Consider the following 22067-nt stretch of genomic DNA (forward strand, 5'->3'; position numbering starts at 1 on the left):
CTAGATAAACGATGAGTTTAATGCACGTGAATATTAATATACACTAATGAACAATATTTTACTACATACATACAAACAGCTCTTCATCAAACTTCAGTTTCTATCAATGGGAAATAAATTTAATAGTAAGTAATAAAAAATATTTTCTTGGGAATTATTTTTAAAAATGTCAAGTGTTTAAATGTTTGCAAATACAAATAGAAAAAAATCATGTTTGATTGATGTATGATTGATATATATTCACATATGGTATATAGTCGTAAAGACATTTCAGATGCCTTTAGGCAAATTAAATAAAATCCGACATACCATGCCGACACCAATGTTAACAATTTAACCCACCCAAAAAGAGAGTCCTCCATACCTCAATCTATATATGTGAAGGCATTTCAAGAAGATCGGTTGAATAGATAATGCATGAAGAGGTAACAAAAAAACACATACTTTAGCATTTATGTTAAACTCAAATGTACTCAATAAATATTTATTAATGTTAATATTTCTCAAAAGGGCTTGCTCTGAAATTACAAGTAAACACCAAAATATTGCAACATACATCAAATAAGTTTGAGATGACAAACAGCAGGCTTACCATCAACCATAGATAAAAGAAATATCCATCAACTTTTACGGAATATGATTCAAATGCAGCACAGTTCAACTTATGAACCTGAAATGAATCACATTAGCATTAAAAATTAACTTGATGGTACGAATTTGCAATGCAGATCAGTTTAGGTCCTGAACTAGATAGATTAAGAGATAATGGTAAGCCCCCAGATCAGATTGATATTTAAATAACCATAATAACTGTTCCAGTATCTGATTGCATCAGATCAGATACTGGAACAGTTATGGTTGGTTATTATGGTATACATATATATAATTTCAACAAAATATCTTGACAGAGTTAACAGAGTGGCCTAATTAGGGTTCTGTTTTACATTTTGGGTTATGAAACTATAAAAATTAGTAAATACTTAAATAAAATAGCAAGCTAGTCCAACTTATTGTACAAAAGTACTTGATATCTGATTAATTTCTACTTCAATAAATAATATAGTATAGTTACTAAAATCATAAACTGAATCACAATATAATAAAAGTTATAGATTTATTAGTTATTCTAAACAAAAATCTCTCAAATAATAACTATAAAATACTTCTAATTAATTATTGTGTCAATACTAACATTTACCTAATAATTAATTTGAAGTATTTTTATAATAAAATACAAACTTTATGTTAATTATGGTCCGAAATTTACAAATTAGTTCTAGAATGTGAAATACCTTCTTATCTTCATAAATTAATACATTTTTTTTTGTTTTGACAGTTCAGTAATCAGTCTGTTTTAACTGGAGATGTACTGTATTGTTAGGGTTAAATTAGATGAGAATTATTCTGATATCTATTTGAATAGCTTACAGCTCACATTTTCAAATATAAATAGTGTCTATATGCTTAATAGGAGGACTTTATTTTCAAAAGTTCATCATCATAATTTGCTGAATTTTTTTCCTTAACAATACCATCTTAGTCTCATCTAAAGCATGACAAAGGTCAAAAAACCAACTCTCTGGATCTGCTCGTTGTTCATAAAACTCCATCAACCTAGTTGCTTTAGCATATCGGTCACCATAATTTTGATTTATCTCATCAATCACACATTCCCTGATTTTCAAATTTCTACCTAAAGCACACCAGAATGTACCAATATTTTCTATAACAGCTTCATAGATTCTTTGCTTTTTCAATAAACTTATGCCATTATTGAAGTTTTCTGTTGAGAATTTCTCATTTGGTGATATTCTTACTTTGCCTAGAATGGTTTCAGGAACTGAAAAATAAAATTTATCATTTAAAACCACTAAGTACCCAATTGGCCAAATCATAATGTAGAGTTTTGTATTGATATTTCTTACCTTGATAAATTGGAAGTTCTTTTTGTTTCTGCGTCCATTCGTAGCGTCCGATTGTGCCTAATAATTCATCACTATTAGGCATCTTAGTCGCTATCTCTTTCAAGGGCTGAATATCATTTTCTGATAATACATCCCTAGTTTCTAGAACCCGTAGAAGCTCGCTGATAGTTTCGATTTTTTCGTACTGTCTTGGTGAATTTATATCTTCTCTGAAAAAGCTCTTTAAACTATCTAATTTTTCTCGGTGTCTATCACTTGTCGCAACATTATATGCTATCTGTTTTTTAAGATCTAAATATGTGATGCCATGCATAATCAAATAAAAATAATACACAAATCACAGATAGGAAACAAATAAATTACCTACCTAATAGAAAAGTAAATTAAATAGGTACCTATCTATGATTAAAAGTGGAATCAAACTAATAAAAATAAAAGGTTGTATTAATTTACTCTTTGATAAAAGGTAAGTAGATAGGCAGCGGTGTTGCCAGATAATAATTATGAATTCTCCCCAAATCCTTCCCGGAATCCCCCAAAAAATTTAATATTTTAAGAAAAAAACCCGTGTTTGAAATATTTATTCGGAAGGAAGTAGGATTTCATTTATAATTTAAAACACGAAAAACTGCAATGGCGAATTGGAGGATTGGCTGACACATCGATAACTACTCGTTTCGTTACTCGGCTGACATCATAGAGTCAACCACATCAATTTACCCTGTATGAAACTCTATGGCGCGGTAATTAGCGACGTGTAAGTTTGCAAGTTTGCAATGAATTTTGATAATTATTTTGCTTGTGATTGTACAACGTGCCAGTATTGTACTAGTATATGTGTGTCCCTATACTGCGTTCAGATTTCAGATCGTTAGCAATTAAATTTCGTTCATAATTAAATCATAATCGTTAAGTCATAATTTTCTTTTTTATTAATATTTTTCAAAAAACCGTAATCGTTGTATTCCCCCGCATAACCCATAAAGGATTTGTCCCCACAAAAGGCTGAAAATACCCCCAAATTTGGGGGAATCCCCCCCATCTGGCATCACTGGTAGGTAGAGGTAGATAGACTGCCTGTCACTGTCAGTTTTCAATTCAGTACCTAAATCTAAATATTTTATTAACATATTATGTCCCAAGACCTGTTAATATGCAATTTCTATTAACATTAGTTTTCTCTCCATTTATAATTATATTGGCAAAATGTATACAAAATAATAATATCTACTTATAATTTTTATTTACTTTATCCGTATGTATGTATGTATAATATATTTATATACTTTTATATTTTAGGTTACACACTGATCCGTATTTATAATATCATTATAACATATTATATTCCATGTCAATTTCAACCTTGACGTTGGCAAAATCATCTTTTGGCGAACTATGGAGCCACGAAAATAAAAAAAAATCTAAATACCTAAACTAAATCCATGCGTTATTTAAAATAGTGCATTTATTTTTGTAGAATGGCAACACTGCGTTGCGTAGATACTACGGAAAAATAAGTAGACACGTAGCTATAACCTAGTTGACCAGAGAGTTTCTATTCTGTACCTACCTAGTACAGGTTGGGTATGGGTAGTGGTACCTGTCGATAAGAATATCACTCAGAGTAAATTAATTTAAGAGGGAAAAGAGAGACATCTTGCGAGATATTTAAGCATAACAGTTTTGATGCGTGATTTATCGAGAGATAACTCTATCTATGTGTGCGTGTGTGTATACGTACAGACGATGTACTACAAGCACGATGCTTCTTTTAGCGTTTTCGTCATCATCAGCCTTCTTCAGTGACCCTCTTATTAAAATAAAAAAAAATTGATATAATTAATATTTCATGTATTTTCTCTTTTTATAATTTTTATGTTTAAATTAAAATATTTTTGCACCCTAATGTACGTCGATGAGGCATAGTTAGTGCAAATTCGAAAATTCACACAACAGCACAGCCCAGCAAAATACCAAAAAAACGTCTTTATCGCACAAACACTCCAGAATTCTACATAATTAACACAAAAACGGAGGAACAGATTCCTCAACTCGAACTTTGAAATGAAAATATCTAAAATAGGTAGACGTACCAGCAGCACACGAAACAATCAAAAAATTACGGCAGTGCCAGCGGTAAATTATATTTTCGTGTGACAAGTTTTTAAAGGGGGATTTGCATGTAATGTTGCCACTTCTCAGACGTTTGAAAGAATACAAATTTTATTAATAAAAAAAAAACAAGACCCTATTTATTATAATTTGCGATTTTTTCTACGTATTAATTTGTACTATATTATTTATTCCAACAAATATATTTTTTGGTAAATAGCTGACAATGCATAAAAAGTTCACTTCACTTTTTAATTTTATGGCTCCATCGTTTGGCCAAACGATGATTTTGCCTATGGCATAAAAAGTTATAAAGTTAGGAAATACAGAAGGCGTCTGTTTCTATGTCGAATGACAGGCGCCGAAGAAGTGTCACCCCCTGATATCACTGGTTACCTATATCTACATACCTACTTATATTATTTGTTTCAATCATACGTATTTTCTTTTGATCAGTTTTGTTTTTTATTTAAGTTTATAAATTACTTTTAAAGCTCATAAAATGACCGTTTCTGAATATTCTCTTATAAAACAAAAAATAATGCTGTGTGTGAGTTCGACCGATAGAATGAACCAAACAATAGATGAGTTAAAGCAGTACTTCCAGAATACAATTAATTCACCAAGAAGATTGGAACGAATCAAGACGATTGGACAACTTTTACACGTTTTAGAAACTAGGGATCATCTATCTGAAAGTAATGTTTATTCCCTAAAACACATTGCTCAGTTTGTCAATGATCAAGAACTTCTAAACAAGATAAATGCTTATGAGAGATTTTGTCATACGAGAAAAGGTGATCATAGTATGAGTCATTATAGTACCTAAGTAAAGAGTTTTTGTCTGTCTGTCTGATTGTATGTTTGTTCACATGTGCTCGCTCATTTGTGATCGCAAAATTCGACTTGAAGAAACTAAGATTCAAGTGAATAAAGCCCAACAAAAGCCAGACACCATATATTTTGGCTTTATCTGGAAGCGTGGCAACCCTTGCCGGAGGACACTAAGCAGTCCATAATGAAGCTTAGCACATGAATTATTAACTGTACCCCGGGGCTCTGCTCTCTGTGGGAATTTTGGGATGAAAAGTACCCTGCGTTATTGCAGGTTATATTCCACCTGTGTACCAAATTTCATAACAATTGTTCCAGTCCAAGTACACATACATAATCGGAACTTTCATATTTATAATATTAATCGGATGCATAGCTTTACATAGCAGTATGTATCTATCAATATTGTAATTGTATGTTTCTTTTTTTAAAACACATTAATTTAATATTGTTTTAACCTATATAATGATTGTTTTAGATCTTGAGTACACAGCAAGTACCTCACAGAAAGTACCATTTAAATCATTAGCAAATGGCAATCCTTATAACAATTTGAGTGATAGAAAAATTCAGAGGATTCATCAAACCATAGTTGAACAGATTGGCACATACTGGCGTGACTTAGCTAGGAATCTAAAAATCCGGCAATGTGAAATTGATAATATTGACAAAGATTCTATTTCACTTCAATCAAAAGCAGAAAAAATTTTAGAAATGTATATGGAAAAAGCAGATACACAGAAATGGTTCCTGGACCTCTGTGAATCTCTAGAAAAAGCACGTAGAAGAGATATGGCAAGAACACTCAATCATATTTTCGTTATGAACATTTGATATTCAAAAATATAATACTAGTTTTATAATATGTATACATATAACAAAAATAAAATAAGTGTATTTTATCTTTGTAAAACCACCCCATATCCAATTAACATCTGAATGTATTCCTTTTTTCCTTTTCAAGAACAGAATAATAACTATTCCATTTGGTTGAGTATTGTGATCATTACGGAAAACAAAAATAAACAACTATTCTTCTTTCTAACAGAAATTTCTTTTCTTTGTCATAGTATACTCCCAAAGGGAGCGTAGCGCGATAGTCACTATTACTCCTAACGGAGGCGATAGTAGGTAATCATTGTAGTTTACACCCGGGTAAGAACTTTCCTCCTGGGTAACCCATTGTTGATGTAGGTTCAAATTATATTTTTTTATGAAAATATGTATCCATAAAAGTCAATAGGGAGTATTACTGCACATTTATCCCACTAGAGTACAGCACTATGTTAGGTACACAAAAGTTTTGCCGCCTTTTGCTATGTCGATTAAAACATTTATTTTTTATATTTTCACAATTGTGAAAATATACAACAAAGTAGCATATTCGGGTGCCGAAATATTGGAAAAAATCGTTTTCCATAAGATAAAAAACTTCGAAAACTATGGGATACGCGTCACGCTGTAAAATTTTCGAGCTAGTAAACGATCGAAAAGAAGCTCGGAACACTTCACATGTGAAGACTTATTAAAATGTGGATTTCATACAGGTAAGATCTTCAGTCAAAATCAAGTTTATATCAGTTTATGACCACAGTTGACCAAATAATGCAGAACATAGCCTAAAATAGTGTTATTATTTTCAAGATAATCCACTAAATCCTTCCTTCACCACGTTTGCGTAGGTATTTTTGGTCGTAAATCTACAACAATATTGAAAATTGGCGCTTTTTGCCTCCATTGGCAATGTTTGTGCACCTTAGTTGTACCAATAGCGCCATCAGCGCGGAGCTTTGCGTAATATTTAGCCCTATTACTTTTATTCAGAATATATATTGACATAAAGGTTAATATTTTATCATGTAAAAATTTATTATTAGTAATTATTGTTCCGCTACCTCAGAGTAGAAGAAATATCTAAGATAGACAGCACCACCGTTACATTTTTATGAATTTCTTTTGATCAATAGTGAAACAAAAAAAAATTGAAAAGATTTCTATAGGACCCAGTTACCAAAGTCGAGGACCACCTTGACATGTAAATTGTGACTAGTCTACAAAGTATAAAAATTTGACATGGAGGACATCATCGTCAGAAATGCAGAAACAACAACGTATGATTTTAAAAACTGAATTTATTTTAACAAGTTATATGTGTATATGATATGGAACTGTACAATATTGGGAATGTTGATAATAAGTAGGTATACAAAAAACAGTAAAAATAATCACAGACCATTCACAGACAAATATTGAGGAAAAGTTGATTATGTCATAACGGTCGTAATCATAATCTTGCATATTTTTACTTGTTGCTTAAGACTATGTCTAGCTACATATAAACTTAAAAAATTATACCACATGATTGATAAATCGTTTTTTTTTCCATAATGTATATTCGAGAAAAGTATCTTCAAAAGTAGATTTTTACAAGTCTTAGATTTAAAAGGCACGAGCGATATTGCTATAATAACATATCATAACTTAGCTATAAAAAACGCAACAAATTTATCTAAACATATTTTGATACTCTGCTAAGGTTTTTTTTTATAAATAGGATTAATCTCCTACAATGATCAAACCATTTTTTATTGGCAAGATCTTTACAAAATACTTCTCCTTATCTAACAATATCAAAATAAAAATGTCTGTTATAAAATGCTTGAAATATACTTCAACGTACTTAAATCTTATAGTACACGACATTTTGGAATATAATCTTTAGGAAATCGGAATGAATACGGAATCAGTGTCGTCGGGAAGACCAGGTGTAGGCGTTTTGGAAGAGTCTGAGCCAAGGCGAGGGCGCGGCGGGGTGAGGTGAGGCGGTGGTGGGGGCGGGGGCGGGGGCGGGGGCGGGGGCGGGGGCGGGGCAGGGGACGGGGCACTGCCAGCGCAGCACGCAGCGCTCGGGGTGCGGCATCAGGGCGAGGTGGCGCCCGTCCGCCGACCGCACGCCCGCGATGCCCACTGCAACATTCAATAAAAGATTACCTGTAAATTCCTATCGAGTGAACATGTAGTGGGGTGTAGGGGGAAGAATATTTTTTAGACGTGAAAACGCGCTCATGTTAATGATACCTTAGCCTAGTTTTGTTGTAGATTTTAAAAAAAAGGTCATTTGACATCGAGGCATATTTTGAGAAAAGGAAATGAAAACAAAGTTTATTTCCACCATAATAATAAATACCATTGATTTAGTGAGTACCTATTTTGAATAACTGGTAAAATTGCATGGTACTAAAGACTATTTTAGAATAATCATAGACAGCGGAGACGAAAAATTATTGAGACTCACTCCCTTTTTTGTATTGTGACCATAAATTTTGACGGTGAGCTTTCCAGTTGTACGGAGTACCGTACCTACTAATTTCATGATAAATACATATGGAAATATGTGATTTAACAAAGGAGGATGGACTAGAACTAGACTTGTGGAAATTCTAGACAAAATAAAATTCATACTCACATGGGCTGCCATTTGGATTCATCGGGTACACTTCAGTAGGGTTACCGTCATCATCCACATACTGCATGGCTATCTGTCCATTCCTCTGTATTTTGTCCAACAACTGTGGCTCGGCCACACTGAATCGTCCTTCCCCATGAGCCACCCAGACACCAAGAATACTACCCCCCATACCCCGGAACCAAACATCTTCTTGTTTCTTATTTTCTACGATTGACACCGCACTCCAACGACATTCAAATCTGAAAAAATATAAAAGTTTATTTTTAATATTTGAAATGGAATGTGTCTGATGTTTTCTAAAACAAATAAAACACATATTTTTAGCTTCAAGAGAAAACGCAACACGTTCTAGTAAGCTCCTTCACAAATGCGACTGAATGGTTCGTTTCATCCTTTCAAATGTAAGTTTTATGATAGAAATTAAGCAATTTTAATACAATCTACGCAAAATTTACATAACATCTCATTATTTGCAATTCACATATGCAATAATGAATTCTAATCTACCTTTCCGATAGATTGTGATCCAAGAATATCTGTGTCTTATTGGCGGCATTGGGCGTCGTCTCCGGGTCGACCCAGCCCAGCAGAGCCATCAGCTGGCATCCGTTGCACACGCCCAGCGAGAAGGTGTCGCTTCTGTTCTTGAAGTGCGCGAACTGGGAGCTCAGTCGTTCCGAGAATAAAATGCCTGCTGCCCAGCCTTTGGCGGAACCCATGGTATCTAAAAATTTTATACGAATGAGATGGTATAAGATGTTTCTCATGCTCTAACTTGAAACTAGATATAAAGTTTGAATAATTTTATAGAATAGTAGCGTAAAAGTTGTTTGATATTCAGGTTAGTTATTTCATTGGCAGAGAAAGAAATTCACATATGTAATTTTATACTTGTGCGCAGTTAGTGCGATTTTAATATATTTTTGTGTAAAAAAAAAACAATATTTACCAGCATAACTGAAGCCACCGGGGAAGGCCAATCCTTGGAAGGCGTCCAATGAAATCTTATTGTCCTGTAAATCGCTCATCGTGACGTCAAACACATCGAAGTTCGCCATAATAAGAGACGCTATCATTTCGCGGTCGCCATTGGTTCCTGCAAATTTTATAAATTTTATGATTATCTGTTATATAATAATAATCCTTTATTTGTCAGATCATAAAATCCATAAATTGTTAGAATTCTTAACCTATGTTAGTAAGCAACAGTCCATGTATTTTAAAACGAATTGAGTCACTGTATCGAATTCATGTGCGTAACACATGAATCTCGACCCACTCTAATTATTGGACAGTCAATCCAGTCAGACAACACATTTAGAATGCCGTTGGTGTTTTATATAAAAACATGTTGTTGTTTATATAAAAACAGCAGTGGCATTTTAATAGGGTTGATTTTTCCTTTTTTAACGGAACCCTAAAAAGAATTTACGAAGACATAGAAATGAACATCGATGTGTGAATTAAAAGCATGTTGCAATACAAATATAGGCGTAACTGGAAATTTTATAATAACATTGTATGGTGGTGGTGGAGACAAACACACATTAAGAATAAATGATATAAGTATTAACAATACATACTACTTGATTTGTATTTTAAAAAACAAAATCTATACAGTATTACGTCTTTATCCCTTACTGGGTTCGAGACTCGGAAGGCCATATTTATGAAATAAAATGGTTCCTTAGTAGGTTTTCGTGTAATACAATAATATTAAGACTTGCCTTCTTCACGCAGCACGGCTACCCTCACTGGTTTTGTCTTGACAACCGCCGCTGATGGATCATATGTGACATTGTATGTGACACCTTTACGTTTCTCCAAACCTGTAAATAATTGAATGATCATGAATGATGAGTGAAATCTGCAAAATACAATACTATTTTTATGATTATTCTAAATTAATGTTTAAACTCCAATTTTTAAACTCAATATACCAACAAGGACTAATAGTCGTTAATAGCTTAATAGGAGGAATAAATATTTTATCTGTTCAAGCAAAATTGCTCTTCAGGAAAACATAAGTAATTCTGATATTATTTACTAAATGTGACAAATCTACATGTACTTTGTCTTGCAATAAAGAATCTGAATTAATGGAACAAACCTTTCCATTCCTGATTTATGCACTCTGAATTCGCTTGCAGACATTCCAACTGGTAGCTTGTTTCTTCCCACATCCTATATACGTCTATCAGTTTTGTATCTAATACTTTGGCACCATTTACATTAATCACGACCTGAAACAAATGAATGAAATGAAATAATCAACTGTGAACAGTATATATAATATAATTTAGATTGTATACTTGCTGGATATGCGTTTGGCGTGCACGGGTCAAAATTTGATGTATTGAAATGTTTGTATAAGATATTTAACTGGATTTATGTCATCGGGTAATTTTATGTAAAAAAATATTATGTAAAAAATGTAATACCACCTTCACCTCGTGTATACAAAAAAAATCCAGGGATAGAATTGAAAGCACATAACAAATTGGAGCAGTCCTCTAGTGCAGGTGTCCAAAAAGAGATGGAGAAGATCGTTAAATAAAGTGTGAAAAACTCACTTCAGAATTCATTCCGAACTTCCCCACTCTGCCAATAAGCTTGGCATTCACACCATTCTTCTTATACTCGTGCAGTACGTAGTCCAGGTCGCCCTGCGCCGCCTCCACAACAACGCCGAGCTCTTCGTTGAACAGAGCCTCTATAACGGAGACATGCTTCTCCACTTGCAAGTCGAGAACCAAACCCCGGACTCCGCCGATGCCAAGCTCCAGTACTGTCGTGATGAAACCGCCCTCGCTTATGTCATGGCCGGATAGGAGTTTCTTTTCTGTAATCAATAGATATTTAACGATGAGTGACTAATTTGCTCGCATACGGAAATCCGTAATTTTTCAGGCAGTATGTATGTGAGCAGACCACAGCCAAATCTTCAAAATTGATAAGGTTACTTGGAACTTGCTACGGTAAGAGAGAGCCAATACACTGTAACAAATTTATGAGTTTATTAACTTTACACTAAAACTATAAATAAATAAATAAAGTAGTAATATTTCATTTTGTCAATTACTTTCAAGATAATACATAAGGCACATCAAAATGATACTCGCCGAAATATATGAATTGAAAATTATCTTTGTTACAAGAGACGTCTAAAGATATTGCAGATAAACGACACGACAATACCTTTCAATAGCTTCTGTGTGGTTTTGAACAACGCCTTGAGAACTAACGGGTCGTCTAGATCCGGCGGACAGTTTCCCAGTTGCTTGTAGCACTGCGCCAGAGCCGAACCACCCAGTCTGAAATAAATGTAAATAATAATAAATAATTAATGGCCATCGACACGCAAGGAAGAAGGAAGAAGCGTTTAGGCGGTCTGTGACAAGTTCTTGTTCTTCGTCTTCTGGATATGACTAATTCTGTTTTTGACCTCTTCTTGTTTCGCCCGGTTCTAGTAAAGCCCGCTTCTGTTTTTTACCATTTCGTTTTACATAGTTTGTAGTCAACAAAAGTACAGTGTGAACAAAAAGAAACAAGAGATGAATAATGGTAAAGCACTCTATATTTATTTTCAGTAGTGGTCGTTCCATGATCGTTCTGAATGGCTAGTAGTATGTAGCTTTAGGCAATATTAATTAACGTAAAATATGACGTGCAAAGTGCCTTTGTAGGTCTGTATTCTAATAGTGTAATAGTGCATTGACTTTATTATATTATTGTTTGTTTGTTGTTATAGACAGACTACCTGTATTTCCCGTTGGTGACCGGCACGTGTATTAAAGCAGAACCCTCCTTCTGCAGCACTGGCTCTATTTTGACCGTGATGTCGGGACACGGCGCGTAGGTTGATACTACTAGGGTGCCGGGGGACTTAACTGCAGGGGGAATATTTTATTAAAATATTATCTTTATAATAAAATGCTAGATAGGGATGCTTTTAATTAATGAGAGGCCCTATCCGCACTGCGATATGTGACATATAACATCTTATTAGAGTGTTCGCACAGGTCGTAAAAAATGGCGGGAAAGTACGGTACCTCTCTCTCTAGCGACGTTAGCGCACATAGACAAGGAGTCCTTCCCGCCGTCGATGGCCACCCCCAGCGCCCCCAGCGCCTCGCATAGCGCCTCACACGCCTCTACCAGTGTGCCCCCCTCCGCCCCCGTCTTGCCCGGCCACATCCAGTTGCCGGAGCACTTCACGTCCTCCAGCTCTGATATACCCGCGAACACCTGAAATGTCATAACATTCTTACTTACTTCTAAACCTAGTAGCAAGTAGTAGTTAACCTCCTCACGACGTATTCCTTCACCGGAAGTAAGTGACGGTCATTTAAAACTACTATAGTCAGACGGTATTCAAACTAACGTGACACGAGTAGAATTCGAACCGGAGACTCTTCGATCACAGACGGACGGCCTGACTACGGGACCACCACGGCTTGATCATTTTAAATTGCACTAGAACATTTCGTGGAAAGTTAAGGCGAAGCTGTCTTCTTCACAGTCTTATTCCTCATGACTGAGGGTCGTGGTCATTACGTGGAATAAAACACACGTAACAACTTGCTTGGCATTATTAATGGAGTGGTTTGCCATTGCCTTCTCTATTTCACACACAAGTGAGTAGGTTTCCTCACGATGTCTTTCCTTCACAGACGAAGCTGTGGGCAGAAGCTAAACAAACTCACCAAATTAGTAAGCGCTTCTCCTAAAGAAAGCCTGGCGCCGGCGGCCGGGTCGAGTAGCCCTTTAATGTTCTGCGTGCCGAGCGCCGTGGCCGCGCCCGCCGCGCCCGCCAGCGCCAGCGCCGTCACGGCGCAGTCGGCCAGCGGCGCCTGCAGCGGGCCCACGCACTGCTGCTGCGCGACCAGCCCTGTCACGCAGCGGTCCACCTGGAACACAATATACCTATATTCGTTTACATTTCTATAACTCTGTGGTTGTTCGGCTAAAATAATCCTACTAATAAATGCGACAGTTTGTGAGGATGTATGTTTGTCACTCTTTCACGCAAAATCTACTAGATGGGTTGTTATGAAATTTGGTACATAGTTAGAATATAACACCGTGTTATGTTATACACTTGGGTCACTTTTTATCCCGAAATTCCCACGCGAACGCTGAAAGAGCTAATAAATTAAATACCTAAGTCTTCCTCAAGACTGTGACGCATTGAAGTTCAAATTAAGATTTTACGATCGACCACCTACCTGACGTCAACCCTCTTTGAAGGAATTGTTGTTACCAATCAACTGTTAGGACTTTTTTCATACATAGTCATCTCATAACATCCCTGGGAGGATATGGAATAGTTATATTCTTTTTCATTTCATCTTCATTTTGATTTTCCCTCTTTCATTTCAAATAAAAATAAAACAATATTTATAAATTAATTAATTACCTTATTGGTCAAGTATCGTTTACTGGCAACATTAACAAGCCTCAACACTCTGTCTAATGCACTCTTTACAGTTAAATCTTGAGGCAACTTTAGTGGCTTCTTAGTCCTCGTGTCGCGCTTCAAATCGAACGTCTTGCGTGGCATGTTTCCTGAAATCACATTTTGAATTAATGAAGATCTCTTTATTATATAGTATAGTATATCAAATAATAATAAAATATAAATACCTATGTATTTTGGGAATTTGATTCCATAAATATTTAAATATCATATTTCAATGCCGAATATTCATCATCTTTAATTCCCATGTTGTTTGTTATAACTTATATCTGGGTGTTTTATTATTTATTCTTATAGTAGTGCCTCGTGCACTACAGGAGTTATGTCCCAAAGGAATTTTGGGTTTAAAATTATCCTATGACATACCTAATACAGCTTCTAAGTGCAGATCGTAAGGCATTTTGGACTTTACTTCTGGCTTCAATCTGGCTGATCTGCTCAGGTATTTGTCTTTGAAGGAATCCTCTACCAAGCTGACGTAACCGTCACCTGTTACTTCCCCCACAAACGACACCGGGCAGCGTTCGCGGTGACATATTTCTGAAATACATTCGAAAAATAAAAGATTCACTTTCAGATTTTTACTATTAATGTAGTTAGTTGATTTAAAAACTATCCGTAGTAGATCAGGTTATCTCTGGTGGAAAAGAAGCTTTAGTGCCTATTTCAGCCGATAAAGTAGCTCATATGTAACATATTTCAAACTACATGTATGCTGAATTTCAAGAAGATAGGTTGAATAGATAATAGCGAGAAGAGGTAACAAACAAACATACTTTCGCATTTATATTATTAGGATAGTTAGGATTAGGACTAAACATATTTATTATTTGTCAGATTACAATATGCTACCAAAAGTAATAATGAAGACTAACGTTAATGTATAAGAAAATATTGTCAACTTTGTGAATGGATAATAAAGTTTTTATTATTATTATTATTTTATAAGAAAGTGGTAACACCAGGTCCTTACCTTCCAGAATGAGTCTGTTCTTCTTGCTGCACAGCAGAGCATCGTTCTCCTGATACTCGGCGCCCCACAGCTCCAGAGTGGTGATGGTGGGGTCCCCGAGGCGGAACTCCTCGCTGAACACCACGGCCCCCTCGGGCTCCACCAGCTCCTTCAGCACGTTGCCGTTACCGCCTGCCCCTTGGTCGTGTATAGCTGGAATACAAGCACATAATAATTAAATTAAATAAGTATTTATTTGAATTTTTAAAACAAGCCAAAACGATAAATATATATTTTTTAATTAGTCATAAGGACTCCAATGTTAATATTGCATACCAAGTAGTGATAATACTAATGAGATGCTCTGATTTGGTCGGTTTCGACCGACAAACAGAAAGGGATATTTGAAGAATTTAATAGAAAATTAAAGCCGCTCGTATCCTGTGTTTCTTACTTTTGTATAACTGCATCCCTGTCTATCGGTCGGTAGGATAATTTGCCACAAGTTTATTTAATCGTCATGACATTCTTAGTTATAAATTGTAGATTCCCCAGAGATTTCGTCCGTTTTATAATATAAAATCTATCTATATTACTTACACTCAATAGGATTAATGTCAGACTCCAAACATCCTCTCACGACGCGGTTGACACGGTTTCCCATTTCAGCGTCACCTGGAAAGTTATTAATGAGTATGTCCGCTTGAAAAAATACCAAATATTTTGAATTATTGAAATAAATCCAAATTTTTAAACGAAAATTTTAACAGTTAACATTTTCCTTTCTAAAAAAATTGTTGGTTGATTTTTTTTTCAATCAGAAAAGAAAATGTTACCTGTAAAAATTATCAATTTTGTCAGTTTTAACTAATTTTTGCGATTGATTCCTGCAATCATGTCGTTGCGAGTCGCAGATTTTGAGTCAAGTCTGACCTCTTTGAACAGCACCGAAGTCCAAAGCATGGTCTCTGTTGTCGCCGCCCTGAACAGCCACTGAGGAAGCCGCGCCGCCGCCCACCCCAATGCGGTACACCGGACCACCAATCTTTACTAGAAGCATGCCTGCGAAATAATAAACGATTATTAGCTTTAGAAAACAAATCCAACTAGTTAATATTATAAATGCGAATGTTTGTTTGTTACCTCTTCATGCATCATCTACTGGAACGATTGTTCACGAAATTAAAAGTTATGAAATTTGGTACACTGTTAGAACATAACCTGGAATAATACAAAGGGTACTTTTTATTCCGAAATTTCCACGAGAGAGAAGCTCCGAGGCGTAGCTAGTTTAAAATATTTCTTCTACAGATCTCGCCTTTTTTCTTTTACGGTGTAGACAGACCCAAAAGTTGCGAAATTCTAAGGCTTACTTTAGCGGTACAGTGGGTTTATTGATGAAATTGAGATTAAATAGGGACAGGTTGTTAGCCCATCACCTATGAGAAAAGACTCTTGTTTGGAGCTCTTTCCTTTGGTTGACTTTTGCAATCCGTGCGGGAAGAGTGAAGCTACAAACTACTGGCATTTAGGAACAACTACTGCTGAGAAAAAATATAAACAATGTTGGCAGCCCTTCTAGCATAATAAAGATATGCTTGAAAGTCTTACCATGTTATTGTTTCTTATGTATTTTTTTTCTCTAATAGTAAAACAATTGATGTGAAACAAATGACCACAAAATATACACTATATATATAAAGTTTGATGAAGATATAATACAAAAATTGTCTACTAATAGATAACATATTGCAATCAAGTCCAATTAGACTGGAAAATATTCAATTTAATAGTTTTATATTTTATTTCAGTTTCCAGCCCAATCAATTGTTAAAAGTGCACATTTCATGATGTAACACCGAAAATATTTTCCTAATTACCTAAAAGACTATTTATTTATTGTATTTTGTCAATAACAATTATGGCATCAATTATGGCGATTTCCACTACTGACTGATGTTTAGTTTGAGAACAGCACAATTTGTTATCAATAGCTATTTTTATGTTAGTTTACTTTTTGATACAAATATTTAATCACGTGCCTGTCGAACCGGCTGATTAACCATAAACTTTACGTTTAATTATGCTAGAAGTATTATGAATTTACTTTTAAAATTAACAATTTCAAAATTACTTCTCGGATATACCTCTATGCATTTACTTACCTTTATCTGGCTTGTTTTTCTTGATCATGTCATGAGGCATGTATCCGATACCGCCGGTAAACATGATTGGTTTTATAAATTCTTCTCGCACATTATCATCATTTTTCAGTCCGTAAGATTGAACAAAACCTGTAAACGCGAGAACAATGTTGCTTAAATCAATTAAAGTAATCTTAGCATACATTTTTTGTACAATATAGGTATTATGCGCAAAACAGACAATCACCCTCTGTGGCTGTTTCTAAACTTTTTTCTTTTAATTCACGTAACGGATTTTTATTATTAAGACAATAAACCTCGGGAATAAATTCCCAGGCCGGCCGGGTCGCTAGTTCCTTGATAAATTAATAAATATACCTGAGACTATTGGTTCTCCGAACTTGTTTCCATAATCAGAAGCACCGTTACTAGCGTCGATGATGATTTGCAGAGGACTTGCAAAGTTGTTGGGGTATTCCCAGCCTTTTTCCTCCCAGGGCATGTCATAACCTGTCAAATCCAAACTATATTACAAATTTGAATGTTGTTTTCCTTCTGTCACATCAAAATGCAGAAAACGGGAATAAGTTACATTTCGTTACTTTTTTCCATGTGTCAAAAACAAAAACTATATAAGTATGGGGCTTGTATGACAGGGGGCACAAGTTACGTCACAGTCAAAAAGCGTTTTAATTTTACAAAAAATATTAAATCTTATTGTGTAAATTACTATAAACTAGTTGTTCATCGCGAACTTAGACCTCGCGAATATAATAAATTTTTACAAAATATTTAACTTAAAAATTTCATTAAAATCGGACCAACGGTTCGAGAGTTATCGCGTACAAACAAACATACATACCATACATACATACAAACAAAAAATATATTTTTGCCCCAAGTATGTACAATGTTAGACCTCGCTCGCTTGCTTGCTTGGTCAATAAAAATATTTGATTGTTGTGTTTCATTATGTGAATGCATTTATATATTTTTTTAAATACAAATTAAGAAACAAATAACCTGGAATATGCAGGTTTCCAACGCTGTACCCGGCGGTGCCGGCCACAGTGTGTCCCCCCCGCCCCACCCCCTGCACGTCGCGGATGCGGCCGCCGGTGCCGGTGGTGGCGCCGCTGAAGGGCGCCACGGCCGTCGGCATGTTGTGCGTCTCCGCAGTGAAGATTATATCTGATTCAGTATCTTCGAGGACAACTTGTGATGGCTCGCGCACACTTTTCGGACGCAGTTTTGCGTGTTTGAAGCCTATGATAGCACTGAAATTTTTTTAAACAGGTTTTTTAAATGCGTAAGTATATATCAGAATTTAAAGCGATTCCTGGGCTCGACGCTCATAGGATGAGGATGAAAGGAGAAAACGCTCAGAGAAAGAGAGAAGTATATTCAAAATGAAAAGCAAAGTCCACAACCAGTAAAACTGCCCCATCTATGCATGATGAGTATCGGTTAGTTTTCTTTGCCCCAGACTGCACATGAACTCACCTGCTATTGTCTCCAAACTTAATAACATTGTTATTGTTTGAAGTTTTTTGAGTAGAAGCCACCATATCAATAAGAGATTCATTAATTTCCTTGCCATCTAATACTATTTTACCCTATAACAAAAAACTACACTTGAATTACATATTATTAAAATTAAGTACCTATTAACTCTATTAACTAAAAAGTTTTCAAATAACATGTTCCTAAAAATTATTTATGTAGTGATCACTATCCATCTAAATAACAGCAGTATATGCTATTAGTCTTACTCAAATATACGATATTCAGCTATAGATATTGATGATTTACCTTGAAAAACCAATGTCTAGAGTGTTCACTATTACTCTGTGCCAGGTCAAATAACTCGACACTTGTTGGGTCACGTTTCAATTTGTTTACAAATAGGTCCATGTAGAATTCCATGTCCCAAGCATCAAATGCCAATCCTGCAAGTAATCAGTAATTACATAAAATACACCGATATAGGTATCTACTAAGGTACTAAACCACTCCATTAAAATTGCCAAAACTAGTTGCATGTGTTACATCCAATATATCCACTAACAATACTGACAAAAGTGCAACTTGTAAATAGGATAGGATTTTATTATTCTTTAAATATACATTTTGATTAATTACCTAATTTCTGATTAACCTTCTCCATGGCAGACATGCCTTCTTTTTGCAATGGCACCACAAACCATGGCTCCAAGTCTTTTGGCAATCCTTCATTAAAACTTTTGCGTGGAAGGTTTTCTTTTGTATAAATACACTGTGTCATCCTATCATGCAAAGGTGCCGCCAGGTTTTCATACAAGGCAGTGGATACATTTTTGGTTTTCCCAAAGGAAATAAGGTATCGAGTGGAGACCTCAACGCGTATAACATCTCGCAGACCAACACTTTCACAGATCTGAACAGAATTACTAGACTCTGCTGTTGAGAAATTGAATCTGAAAGTATGAAAGCAAAATTTTATAGGAACCTAGGTATGTATTATGTATAAATTGCACTCTAAAATAACCATAAATGAATATAGAAGAATCATTTCCTTATTTTTTTTTTATGTTGTATACTATGCATTATCCCATACTTAATTACAATATACAAAAAATATTCCATTCATAATTTTAAGCTTAATATTAATGTTTCATATTTTTGTAAAAATAATTTAAATTTATGTAAGTACCTGGGTCCAATTTCAATAATGATCTGGTTTTCTGCTACTTGCTTGTAGATAGTTTCATTTTTAAGTGCTTGAGGTTGCAAAGGTGAACTTAACAGCCATTTTAAGATTTTAATCTGGTTAATGTTTAGATAGTCACACCCCTCAGCTAACTCCACATGGTAACAAAGTTCAGTAGACAATTGTGACACATTGGAATCCACATTTTTTAATTTTTGAAGTATTTCTTTTGTTCTATGTGCACTAAATGCCTCAGATGAGAAAAATCTTATGATGCACATGTTTGAAACTAGACCTTAGAAATATGACCAATGTGGTCAATGTCTCACACTAGACTGAGGAATCTTACCAATTTCAATACATGAACACATATCTTACATCAATGTCAAAGATCAATTGCGTATCACTGAGTGTATCTGAAATGACAAACAACTTATGCAATAAAAACAACAATATGAATTACAATACGATCTTACAGTATTATAAGTTATAATTATAACATTATTAACATTCAGTAAATAAAGTCACAAGGTTATCAGGTGATGAAAAATAGTTACATTGAATAGGGTAGAAACTGGATATAGTAATATCCAGTTTCTACACATAATAAAAGGTTCTGATAAACTCACATGGTTTTGATTTTATTTGGAATTTAAACTTCACAGCATTACCCCAGGTGGGAATTTCAGGATAAAACATATGTTATACCAGATGATCCTCTCTGTACCAAATTTCATGAAAATCCATGAAGTTGTTTTAAATTAAAACATGTAATTTTATTTACTAAATTAACATGAAATTTTATTTTATTTACTATATTTAGACCTATTTATGTATGACACCTCACATGACATGTACACAATCACAAGAATCTTACATGGACTTTAAATAGCAAATTTTGGTAGGTATTAAAAAAAATTTATATTAGAACTTCACAATATTTGCTATTTTTCATATTCAAAGCAATTTGATCAGAAAATAAATAGTCACAAATAAAAACTATATAATAAAGATAAGCGGGTGGTTTACCCAGGTTCTGTAAATGTAGGTTTACCATGTAGGTTATTAGCTAACCTGCACCCCATAACTGGGTGTGATATAATAGTCCCAGTATGAAAACCAGATCACCGGCTTGGTACTTGCACTGGCATCTTCAAAACTAAATAATAATATTAAGTGGGCGCAATTCAAAAAGTACAGAAAGAGAGGCCATGCTAAGCAGTGGGCAGAATGGATGTTTATGTTATTAGAAAGAAATTGCTTGTAAAAAAGTTCCACATAAAATATTGAAAATTATTTTTTTTTTGTATCTAGCTCGTTTTCTCAAATAACATGGGTAACATTCTAATTGGTTCACAACTCTTTATTAAAAAATATATTTCATCTCTTAATTAAAATAAATTTAGTTTTAACAAATTATTTGTAGAACTCCCTCAGCTTCAAGATACTAGCAGACTAGCACGGTCAAACTTACAAGTTTTGTTAATATGAGATGGGGTGCTATTGCATATGCTTTGTAAGTAAATAAAGAACTTTGCAGAGATAACCTCCATTTGTTTTCACAGTGCACATAATTGTACTACAAATCACTCACATTATACGCGTTTCTCTTGCAACATCTACTGTAGTTACATAAGTATACTGTAGTAAATTCAAATAATTATTAAAAATATAGAAACATAGGTAAGTAAGTACCTACTTCCTACAATACCTACCTACGTAAGATAGACGAACCGCCCGCCGAAAACCGGTACCGTAGGGTACTATAAATACCCTACCTACCTATGGCTATCAGATAAGAATGAAATGTCAATGTCACTCACGTCACTGTCAGTCAAACCAAACGTGTCATGGATTTAGTAAAAGTACTTTTACAGAGTACCTACTAATTCTATGGTTCCATGGCTTCTTCGCTAGTACCTAAGTACACGAAAAAAAAAAACACAGGTGAAAAGGTCATACCTTGATAATAGTGATTATTACTGCGCATTTATCCCACCAGAGTACAGCACTGTATGTTAGGTATACAAAAGCTTTGCCGCCTTTTGCTAAGTCGATTAAAACGTTTATGTTAGAGTACTTTATTATGTAAGCATTCGTTTGTGAAAATATACAACAATGTAGCATATTCTGGTGCCGAAATATTCATTCAGTTAAGATCTTCAGTCAAAATGAAGTTTATATCAATTTATGACCACGGTTGACCAAATAATGCAAAACATAACATAGTGTTATTATTTTCAGGATAATCCAATAAATCCTTCCTTTTTCCTTTAAACTCGCACCACGATTGCGTAGAAGGTATTTTTGGTGGTAAATCTGCCACAATATTGAAAATTGGCGCTTTTTGCCTCCATTGGCAACGTTTGTGTACCTTAGTTGTATCAATAGCGCCATCTGCGCTGAGCTTTGCGTAATATGCCCTATTGATTATGTTGAAGAAGTGGTGGTCAAAAATAATAT

General features: G+C 34.7%; 3 protein-coding genes across 5 annotated transcripts; 1 reads left to right on the top strand and 2 right to left on the bottom strand.

Moving 5' to 3' along the window:
- Window positions 1–451: 451 nt before the first annotated feature.
- LOC128671020 (uncharacterized) lies at window positions 452–2407 on the bottom strand. Its single transcript, XM_053747096.2, has 2 exons — window positions 1926–2407; window positions 452–1840 (listed from the first exon to the last, which is right to left on the bottom strand). The coding sequence occupies exons 1-2, from the start codon at window positions 2236–2238 to the stop codon at window positions 1485–1487; spliced, it is 669 nt and encodes a 222-aa protein (XP_053603071.1). The 5' UTR covers window positions 2239–2407; the 3' UTR covers window positions 452–1484.
- A 1982-nt stretch (window positions 2408–4389) lies between these two features.
- Fadd (Fas-associated death domain) lies at window positions 4390–5922 on the top strand. The gene is made up of 2 exons (XM_053746345.2): window positions 4390–4834; window positions 5350–5922. Exons 1-2 carry the CDS (start codon window positions 4540–4542, stop codon window positions 5703–5705), a joined length of 651 nt encoding a protein of 216 aa, XP_053602320.1. The 5' UTR covers window positions 4390–4539; the 3' UTR covers window positions 5706–5922.
- A 1063-nt stretch (window positions 5923–6985) lies between these two features.
- On the bottom strand, window positions 6986–21378 carry Pfas (Phosphoribosylformylglycinamidine synthase). Of its 3 annotated transcripts, none has more exons than XM_053746343.1 (24): window positions 21320–21378; window positions 19608–20020; window positions 19058–19371; window positions 18728–18864; window positions 18419–18531; window positions 17939–18192; window positions 17294–17425; window positions 16937–17065; window positions 15705–15833; window positions 15372–15446; window positions 14793–14984; window positions 14186–14359; window positions 13760–13908; window positions 13047–13250; window positions 12393–12588; window positions 12101–12230; window positions 11539–11654; window positions 10914–11182; window positions 10451–10583; window positions 10068–10169; window positions 9290–9436; window positions 8848–9064; window positions 8338–8579; window positions 6986–7838 (listed from the first exon to the last, which is right to left on the bottom strand). In XM_053746343.1, exons 2-24 carry the CDS (start codon window positions 19883–19885, stop codon window positions 7615–7617), a joined length of 4056 nt encoding a protein of 1351 aa, XP_053602318.1. In that variant the 5' UTR covers window positions 19886–20020; window positions 21320–21378; the 3' UTR covers window positions 6986–7614. The 3 variants fall into 3 exon arrangements, with proteins under 3 accessions (XP_053602318.1, XP_053602317.1, XP_053602316.1); XM_053746342.1 differs by having other exon boundaries at window positions 21199–21334; XM_053746341.2 differs by lacking the exon at window positions 21320–21378 and adding an exon at window positions 20234–21299.
- Between the last annotated feature and the right edge of the window lie 689 nt (window positions 21379–22067).

The sequence above is a fragment of the Plodia interpunctella genome, chromosome 6, assembly GCF_027563975.2.
Source record: "Plodia interpunctella isolate USDA-ARS_2022_Savannah chromosome 6, ilPloInte3.2, whole genome shotgun sequence".
NCBI lineage: Eukaryota > Metazoa > Arthropoda > Insecta > Lepidoptera > Pyralidae > Plodia > Plodia interpunctella.

Excerpts from the sequence above, each read along its gene's own strand:
- LOC128671020 (XM_053747096.2), bottom strand. The coding sequence starts at position 2,238 with ATGCATGGCATCACATATTTAGATCTTAAAAAACAGATAGCATATAAT. Across the intron at positions 1,841-1,925 it reads AGAACTTCCAATTTATCAAG|TTCCTGAAACCATTCTAGGC; the intron begins GTAAGAAATATC and ends TTTATTTTTCAG.
- Fadd (XM_053746345.2), top strand. The coding sequence starts at position 4,540 with ATGACCGTTTCTGAATATTCTCTTATAAAACAAAAAATAATGCTGTGT. Across the intron at positions 4,835-5,349 it reads ATTTTGTCATACGAGAAAAG|ATCTTGAGTACACAGCAAGT; the intron begins GTGATCATAGTA and ends TGATTGTTTTAG.
- Pfas (XM_053746343.1), bottom strand. The coding sequence starts at position 19,885 with ATGTGCATCATAAGATTTTTCTCATCTGAGGCATTTAGTGCACATAGA. Across the intron at positions 19,372-19,607 it reads ATTATTGAAATTGGACCCAG|ATTCAATTTCTCAACAGCAG; the intron begins GTACTTACATAA and ends TCATACTTTCAG. Across the intron at positions 17,426-17,938 it reads TGGAAACCTGCATATTCCAG|GTTATGACATGCCCTGGGAG; the intron begins GTTATTTGTTTC and ends TGGATTTGACAG.